At 49.7% G+C, this 9,314-nt stretch overlaps 1 protein-coding gene across 1 annotated transcript; it reads right to left on the reverse strand.

Moving 5' to 3' along the window:
- Nucleotides 1–362: 362 nt before the first annotated feature.
- Nucleotides 363–3,200, reverse strand: LOC149346829 (uncharacterized). Its single transcript, XM_089585456.1, has one exon. The coding sequence runs from the start codon at nucleotides 3,059–3,061 to the stop codon at nucleotides 1,088–1,090; it is 1,974 nt and encodes a 657-aa protein (XP_089441582.1). The 5' UTR covers nucleotides 3,062–3,200; the 3' UTR covers nucleotides 363–1,087.
- Nucleotides 3,201–9,314: the final 6,114 nt, after the last annotated feature.

Below are 9,314 nucleotides of genomic sequence, written 5' to 3' on the forward strand. Positions count from 1 at the left end.
GAGTTGACATTGCGCCAATTATTACCGACGGCTGTAATAATATCGCAGTAAGTTTGCAACACAGAGATACACAAAAAGTTATCCATCTATCAGTCACTTAGGTGTGAATTTTACTTGTCGCTGACAGTCCTACAAGTCCAAAACTTGTCATTTCATTTCATTTCATTTCATTTATTTCATCCTTAAAGGCCCAAGGGCATTACATGTATCTGTAGTGCCACTGCAGCTAGACTGCACGCACCTGAAAAATATGCAGTCTATAATAAAGTGAGGTGTACATTTACAAGACCATACATTTGTTCAGGCTGCTCACAGTTGACAGCAAATAACGACAGGAAAGATTCATTGAATGGAATGCTTTTTAATGGTACGACGATCATACAGAAAGTGAACCTTAGGGCTTGGTTCCAAAGTAAAAGCAGATTTCAAGTTAGTTAAACACTTCATAACAGTCATAGAAACTCTTGTTAAGTGCGAAATGGACTAGCAGTTAATTTGATCAATATATCTGCCCAGATAAAAGCTAAGAGTATTGCATGTTGCAGTTCCGTCACCTGTACATTTATGCGTTTCAGAACCAGCACAAAAAAAAACGAAGATTGTAGCATTTAAAAGTCTTGGAACCGTCACAGTAGGACAGTTACAGGATTGCATATGTATACTCAAGCAATAAAATGTTGCAAACAGCAGTGACGAAAGAAAAACTGCGTACTGGACGGCATAGACGTGCTACTTGGCACTGGAATAGACATAAGGTAAAATTTACACATGCGGTAACCAATTAATGTTTAAAATTGTGCTAAAAGGCAGTAATGCATAAAAACTAAAATACTTTCCTGCGAGAAGCAGATGCGTTGAACAGGTAAAGGGAAGCTGAGATTTTGCAAATGACAAAACATTCACTTCATCTAAATGCTGATGACACAGTCAAGGAAAGTTGTCTGCATAAGTACTCTGATGCAAAATTTATAGTGCTCTGAGCACTTGAATGGTGCCAAGCTTCTCAGCTTGCCCAGACGATCAGTATCTAAAATTCCAACATAAAAATAAAAAAGCTCAGAAGGCAGCCCACACAAAGATGAGCACGTCACAGGTCCAGCGGTCCCAAATGTCGTTCACCCTCGCTAAGGAAAATGTTCAGCGCCTTGTACACAAGATACGCCCCAAGCTTCCGTCGCTTCTTCTCAGGCCACGACCGGACGATACCATAGACATCCCCTTTCTTCTGGTTTGCCAATCGGCGCAGTCCGATAGCATCAATCATACATGCCTCTCGCGTATAGGCTTCAGCTGCCAATGTGTTCTGGAAGACATGAAGAGAGACCACGCCATGCCGAGAATCCCAGATCTGAAGGATCTTTCGTGTCTTCTCGACATCCACCTTCTGCCACGACTTGCCCATACCTTTCCGGACCAGCAAAGCTTCGTAGAGGTGACTGAACGGTCTCGACCTCTTGCCCTTGCCGACGTAGAAGATGGCCTTGAGGAAGTCGGACATGCGTTCTGCTAAGGTTAAGTTGTTCGCCCTCAGGGGGAGGTTCTGGGTCACCCTGGTGTCCAGTAGGAGGTACGTGAACGAGGCCTTGGCGTTACCCTCCCTCCAGAAGCCATTCGGACGCGGCGTGTCGAAGTCCTGCAACATCGCCGTCTCCAGGTCTCGGTACGCGTCCAAGTTGCCGGCGTTGAGCACTAGGGTGTGCACGTCAGGGGAGACGACGTCGCGGGACTTGTGGAGCGTCGCTAGGCCTAACGTCAGCCTGGCCAGACGGTTCAGGTAGGCGGTCCGAGTTCCTTCGGTGACAGGTCCCGGTGCGTCACCCAGGCTTTTGAGCTTGGCGAAGATCTGCGCGTTGGTGAGACTTCTGAGTTCCGGCGGTACGTCGACGGTGTCGTTGTCGGTTCCGCTGCTGGCCGCGGTCGTCGTGCTGGACTCTGCGTCCGTCGACGAGTGGTAGTGTTCCTCCTTGAGTACGAGGCCAGACTCCGGGTCCTTGTGGACCACTTCGCAACAGTCGCACGCCGGTGGAGTGGACTTGTCGTTCAGCGCCCAACCATAGGACACTTCGGACGATGCGAGCCTGATGCGCGCCCGCGGTCCCCAGCGGTAGTGCGCCAGCGCGTGGCGGAGGACGTTGCGGTTAGAATCGAGCACAGGACCAACGTCGTGGCCACAGCAGGCTGCGAGCTGCTCTCTCAGCTCGTCGTCAGTGAGACGCATCAACTCGTCTGAAAGGTTCGAAGACGCCGAGGTGTTGTCGGTCGCGGCATCGTCGCTTACGTCGAATGAGGAACACGACGGCCATGAAGATTCATCTGTGGGTGGGTCCAAGCTGTCATCCGCTGGACTGGCGCTGCCCACTTTGCCTGCGTCGCTTTTCCGACGGCGCCGCTGTCGTTTCTGCCTGTCGCTGACATACACCGGCGATAGGAACCGGTGCGGGAACACGTAGGCTGTGTTAAGAACAGACTCGGTGTCTGTGCTTACGTCGGCTGGACTGGAGAGGCACGGCGAAGCGTCGAGGTCGTCAGCGTCCGCGACGTCAGGTGTTCTTGAGCATGCCTGCTGTTGCGGCGAGCCATTCGCCTCGCCAACGGGTGCACACCGGTCTGCGCAGTTGTCGGCGGGCATGCCCAGCAAATGCTTCACTTTTCGCAGGCAGTCCCGATCTTCATTGTCGGCGAGGAGGTCGAAGACGTTCTTACCGGTAGGGTCCCGGCGCGTAGGGTCACCGCCTCGCTCGATGAGTCGTAGAAGGGCCGCCTCTTTGCCCGTTGCCGCGGCGATGTGCAGGGCAGTCACACCGTCCTCATTCGCTGCGTTGGGGTCCGCGCCGTTCTCGAGGAGCATCTCGAGAAAGTCCAACGAGAACTCGTCCACGCTCACGACTGAATGCAGCAGAGTGGTGCCGTCGTCCGAGTCTGGCAGCACGAAGCTCGAAAGCGCGCCGTGTCGCACCAGCTTGCTGAACAACACCGCGTCTTTCCGTTGCAGCGCTCGAAACACAATGCTGCTCTGCAGCAAGACGCAGCCATCGCCGCCAGCTGACTTCGGCGTGTTCATGGCGCGAGGTTAATCTCTAGATGGACTGCTGTCAGGATGGACGGCGTAAGCGGTGAACATTTCGAACATTTGTCAACGGGCCGACACGAGAAAAGTTTTCGTATACGGCGGCATTGGCGGCATCGTCCACAGGCGTTGTAATTCGCTGTCACGTGACGCACCTTGCTTTTTCACTTGGCCGAGCAGCGTCGCGCCAGTCGATGCCTGCACTAAAAAACTTGCTTTCGTTTTCGTTTTCAAGAAAATAATAAGCGTGGATCTGTTCGATCTGCTGTCAAAGCAATCCTACGCCAATTGATTTATTCTTTATGTTATTTTTTCGCTTGCGTACCGGCACATTTGCGTACCGGTCGATACGGAGTGGGGTGCTTGTATATTAGCTCTGTACCTCTCTCCCCCCATCCTTTCTGCCTGTCCCGCCACCTCTTTCATTTCATTTCTCCAGTCTGTCTACTATTCCTTTATTTTCGCTGCCCCAGCTAAGGTGCTTCCCGTAGCGATAGCAGATGCCGGGGCAAGCAAAAATCTTTTCCTTACTTTTATGATTATTTTTAAGTAAACCACTACTACTACTACTACCCAGTCCTGGTCGACCAGCGAAACACGAACATGCTCCGGCTCATATGCTCCGGCAAGGAGCCCGACGGTAGCTCGCATGACATCCGTCAGCAGATTTTCGCTTTACTAGCTTGATGACTTTGACGACAGAGCTCTTTAATTTAACACCTCTGGATTAATTCTGACCAACGATGATGACATAGTTCGGTCTATCTTCCCCTTAGGCTAGAAAGACACTTTTCTAGCTGCGTTTCTGGAAAGGAAGTTTTCCATCAGGAAGTGATGATTTCATGATAGCTAAAGCTTGCTGGAAGCGAAAAATTTCCACCTGGAAACAAGAAACGCTCTGCTGGAGTTAGGTGCACCTAATATTTTTGAAAAACTTTCTCAGGGGTCAAATTACTCTACCGCGTATTTCGAATGTACAAAATCAATCGCTGTCGGTGTCAAGAGAAGCGGCGGTGCGTTCGGCAGTATCGCCGCTTTGCCGTGCATCTGAAAAACTCGAAGGAAACTCGGTAAACAAGGGCAGCGAGAATACCTCATGAGCGTCGGTGATAAACAAGCAAAGAGCGGCGCCAATAAACACAGAAATCAACTTCCGCGGCCCCCGCGATAAAGATAAATATCAAGTTTCGCGCGCTTCCGTTGCGATCATGTAGTGAAACCGAAACCAAGAAAAGGCGTTGCCGTTGACCGCGCGACACGCCGCAGCTAGAAATCAGTTCTGCTTATCTCCGCAGAAGGGTAGCACAATCGAATTTCAAACGCTTCTTGTAATTCCTAAGAGGTAGCAGCACCTCGCCGTTCAAAAATGTTTATCATCATGGCGCGAAATTTCAAACGGAGAGTTCAAACCGTTCCCGTACGACGAAGACCTTGCGGGACGGAAAACTGCCACCGTACGCATGCGGCAAAAATCATCAAAGGGTTAATCGATTAGAGCCTATATCAGCGCCGTAGGGCCAGGAAGCCACCAAGCAATCACTATCGCATGGCCTCAATTTCTGCCAGGCGTGAAGGGTGCCATAAGGTGCCATAAGGTGACAGTGATGGATGGGTACCACACAAAAGTTTTTGGAGCGCAGTTCCTTGGCATCCGTTCCTTGCTTGCGAGCCATCGCCGTTGACGGCGTAACCAGCAGAGCTACAGCAAAGTGAAGAGCACGGCGAAGGATGAAAGCAGGGTAATAGCAGAGGGAGGGCTCGTAGCCACTACTCTGAACGTGCGGGCCAAACGAAGACGGTCCTTTGGGGCTTCAGCTTGCCTCCTTGAAGCAATGAGACAAGGTTACTTTAAAATTGAAACTCGGTTTAGAGGAAAAGAAATAGCGCAGTAACTGCCTCACTTTTCAGTGGACACCTCAACGGCAGCAACACTTGCTGTTGGGCGAGTTGGTTTGTTTGTTGGTTGCCCATGGTTGGACAACCATGTTTGTTGGGGCGAGTTGGTTGTCCATGCTGGCAGGACACAGTGCAAGAAAGAACAGAACACAAGAACCGCGCTCCGGCCGTCGTGTTGTCCTCGTTGTTCTTGTGTGTGGAATCAAAGGCATGTAAAAAAAATTGGCAGCTCAGCTATGCCAGGATATACGTAGCGAAAGCTACAGTTCCCTGGTTACGCATGTTGTCTTGTTGCTGTGACTGTAATGTTAAGCATTGAAGAAGTATTCGGTGAAAAACATTGTTTATTTATTCAATTGTTTTTACAGACATAAACACTGCCCGATGATCGGCAAAGTAACACGCGGTAAAGTAACACGGCGGGTGTAGTCAGGCCGGCGCGGCTCCTCGCGCGGCGGCGGCGGCGGCGGCGAACTCTGAGTCATGCGCCGCGCACCTGCTGCTGCTCTTTGGTTTCGCGCATGCACACTATCGGCCTCCCAGGCTCACGGCCAAATGCTCGACTGGGTAGCGTAGTGTAGCTCTCGCTAGAAAATTAGCTGCGGTTCAACTACTGCTGAACTTGGTTAGAGAGCGAAAGCTATGGCGTATCGGGTAACTGTACGCGACTTGGCGTCTGTAATGTTGTGCGTTCCGGACACTGGATAGGCAGCGCGCCCATCCTGCCACCCTGGTAGGTGGCAGTTAATGGTAGATCGCTAGAGTTTTTTCACCCAATGAAAGCTGCTGTCTATTCCTGCCGTGTCGCGTGTCTGTCACAGCGTTGTGAACGGTAACGCAAGCAGGGCACTTTGGTTGAGCTACAAGAGTTAGAGAGGATTAGCCCAGCTAGGTGCCTATGTAGAAGATATCACTGCCATAAAAGTAGACCTTCAGCAGTTGGAACCTGAAAGATACAAAGGGGCCTTCATAAGGTCTCGGTTCCTTAGGTTTCTGGATGAGCAACCATCTCGACGGGCCCTCAGTGATAAAAGGCAGACTGCTCTTGCTAAAGAGAGACAGAGAGAGAGAGAGGGAAAGGCAGTGATGTTAACCAGAAAGGATTCCGGTTGGCCACCCTGCACAGGGGAAGGGAATGAGGGGAATTAAAGAGGAAAGAGAGAAGTAAAGGGAAATAATCACAGTCTGTCAATTAAGGCAGTCGCTCTCAAAAAGCGAAAGAGTGCCTTGTAAGCCTTGATGGCAGTTGACTGTTGTGGCCACGGACCGAGGATCTTGGCCTCTGTGAAAGGGCGAGGGTCCAGGCGGTCCAGAGCACATCGCAGCTTATGTCTTTCGGCTACAAAGGCAGGGCACTCACACAAGATATGGGTGATTGTCTCATCACAGGCGCAGTTCACACAAGAAGGGCTGTCGGCCATCGCGATCCGGAAAGCATACTTATTCGTGAAGGCAACACCGAGCCATAGACGACACAGTAGTGTTGCTTCACGACGCGCTACATTAAACGGAAGACGGAGGCGCAGTCCAGGGTCCAAAGTCCTGAGGCGACGGTTGCACAACTCACCAGAGTTCCACGCTGAAAGTGTGAGCTCCAGCCTCAAGGAACGAAGCCCACACGCTGCGTCAGCTCTCGTTACGGGGATATTAACGGGGATTCCGTCATCGTGGGCAGAACGGGCAGCTTCGTCAGCCTGGTGATTGCCATGAATGCCGCAGTGGCACGGCAGCCACTGGAAAATTATGTTATGTCCTTTCAATGTGGCGTCATGGTAGAGCTTGCGGATTTCGGCAACGAGTTGTTCGCTCTTGCTAAAGAAATAGTGGAAATTCAGTATGGTGGTTGCCCATACAGTGATGGTCCTGGTTTTGCTGATGCCCTCTCTGACTATTATCGGAAGCTGTTTGGTGAGAAATGTGAGATCAAATTTTAGTCGCTTATTCGAAGCCTTTCCCCGACTTGATGATGGACAGCGTGCTGTAGTGGAGGGGCCTATCACTTTGGACGGAATTAAATCTGCCATTTCTGACCAATGGCCCAGAAATCTCCTGCGCCAGATGGAGTTACTAGCGAGTTCTGTAAAACATTTTTCACTTGCCTAGCGCCTGTCTTGATGGAGGTTTTCCAGGCTTCTTATAATATCGATTTTTGCCCCCCCCCCCCCTTTCTATTCTGGGCGTACTATATTAATTTCAAAAAGCACAAATACAACTCGGCTGAAAACGATTGAGGGATATCGTCTAATTTCCCTCTGTGGTGTAGATGACAAACTTTTTGCAAAGGTTCTTTTCAATCGTCAGCAGCTTACTGTCGCTCACTAAATAGACATGCATCATGTCTGCGGTATCAGAGGCCGCAGCATCCAAACCGATATTCATATTGCACGTTCAGTATTGGAGACGGTATCAGATGAGACCGGACAAGTAGCTCTAATTCAGATTGACCTTGCCAAGGCCTTTGATAAAGTTCTTTACGATTTCTTGTTTGCGGTCTTAGAGCATGCAAATATCGGAGATGTTTTGCTTAGAGGCATAAGACTGTGCTATAAAGAGTCTTATACAAGGTTAATGGTTAGCCAAGAGCTAACCAAACCTATTTCATTGAAATTATCTGTTCGCCAAGGCTGTCCATTATCGCCTTTTGTTGTTTGCCCTATATCTTGAACCCTTTTGCCTCAGTATCGTTAACAGCGCAACTATCCGTAGTTTCTTCCCGGCGCAATGTGAAATTAAGATTTTAGCCTATGCAGATGATGTCGCCCTCTTTTGCTTTGGTAAAACGAGCGTTGATGCATTACATTTGGCTGAACAGTTTTGCGAGGTATCAGGTGCGGCTCTTAATTTAGATAAATCTAAGGGGTTTTGGTTGGGCCATTGGGGTGCAACGCTAAGTCATTATGGTGGCATAAGCTGGGACTGTGGAACTCTTCGCTACCTAGGAGTTCCTCTAAGGGAGGGGGGGGGGGTATATGTTTTTTCAGCCAGCGTCTTCGCTTCGTCGGACGAGGTTGTTGCGACGCGCGTCTTTTCTTTCTTTCCTCTTAACTTGGCAGCGGTGGTGGCTCGGCTCGAGCCAGTCGGCAGGACCGTGCACTTTTCTTTTCATCCTTCTCTCAGTCGCAACAACACAACAACAACAATAGTGGAGCCTTTGGATTCACAGATAATCTCCATGAGGCGACAAACCCAGGCTTGGTTGGGTAGGGAACTGTCAGAGTCTGCTCGAGCTCAAGTCTGAAACATTTTTTTATTTGCAGAAATTGCCTATGTGCTGCAGGTTCTCGACCGTGCGAGGAAGAAAGCGCAGGAGATGAACAGAACATTTGCTACCTTCGTGTGGCGTTCCCAACGAGAACCCATGCGTTACCAGAACCTATTTCTTTCTCTAAAGTCTGGTGGAATAGGCATTGTTCACTTATTCGTGCATCAGATTGTTTCGCGTTTTATCTTTTTCAAACCGCCAAACCATCCTTCTTTAGTAGCTGTGATTATTAGGCGTCTCAGTGCTCATTTGCCTTTCCTGTTCGCACCGACTGGACACACTCGTGAGGGGCCTTTATGGGGATTCCTAAAGGAAATTGCTGATACCTTCAATTTACTGACGGTACGCTTTTCCTTAGACCAACTGTATAACCTCACCAGAAGGCACTTAAAGAGTACTTGTTTCTGTACCGTTGTATCGGCAACCTTTTCTGGAGTTCCTTGACACCAGTGTTTTAAAACGTGTTAGGCGAATGTGCATTTCTTCTGCTGCAAAAACATTCTCCTTAAACTGCACACATCTACGCTGCCTGTGAAGGCATGGCTTCATGCTAAGGAGATGCTTGTGCCATGGACGGTGAATTGCCACCTGTGCAATACACCAGAGGCAATTGACCATTGTTTTATTCTATGCATTCATGCTGTCTTCTTCTGGGACATATATTACAACGAACAATTAAGAAGGACATTGACATCACACCCTACAGCATCCGTTTTTTGCCTGTGGAGACGAACTGTGCTGTGCCCTATGATCTATTTATGTTGCTGGGACTATTTAGACTCTAGAAGAGCCGAATGATGGACCTCCACGCCGAATCACCACGGTCGTCGAGATCTTTGTTTCGTGAACAATGCGCTTTGGCGCGGTGAGTATACACCTCGCGCTAGCATGGTGCAAGTGGCGAAATGCCTCCTCTCTGGACTGCTGGAAACCGGTCCCGCCGCCGCTGGATGCATGTGTGTGTCTCCCAGACCTTTGATGTTTAGGAAGGTGGGGTTATGCGGGGGTTAGGCCTAGTGTTTTGTTGCGTAAGCATGCTTAGATTTTTTCTTTTCGGCACTATTTCCATGCAATAAAGGAGAAAAAATC

This window comes from Amblyomma mixtum, chromosome 4 (genome assembly GCF_055824585.1).
Source record: "Amblyomma mixtum isolate Tamu chromosome 4, ASM5582458v1, whole genome shotgun sequence".
NCBI lineage: Eukaryota > Metazoa > Arthropoda > Arachnida > Ixodida > Ixodidae > Amblyomma > Amblyomma mixtum.

What these genes read in the sequence shown, in the direction of transcription:
- LOC149346829 (XM_089585456.1), bottom strand. Translation starts at nt 3,061, where the DNA reads ATGAACACGCCGAAGTCAGCTGGCGGCGATGGCTGCGTCTTGCTGCAG.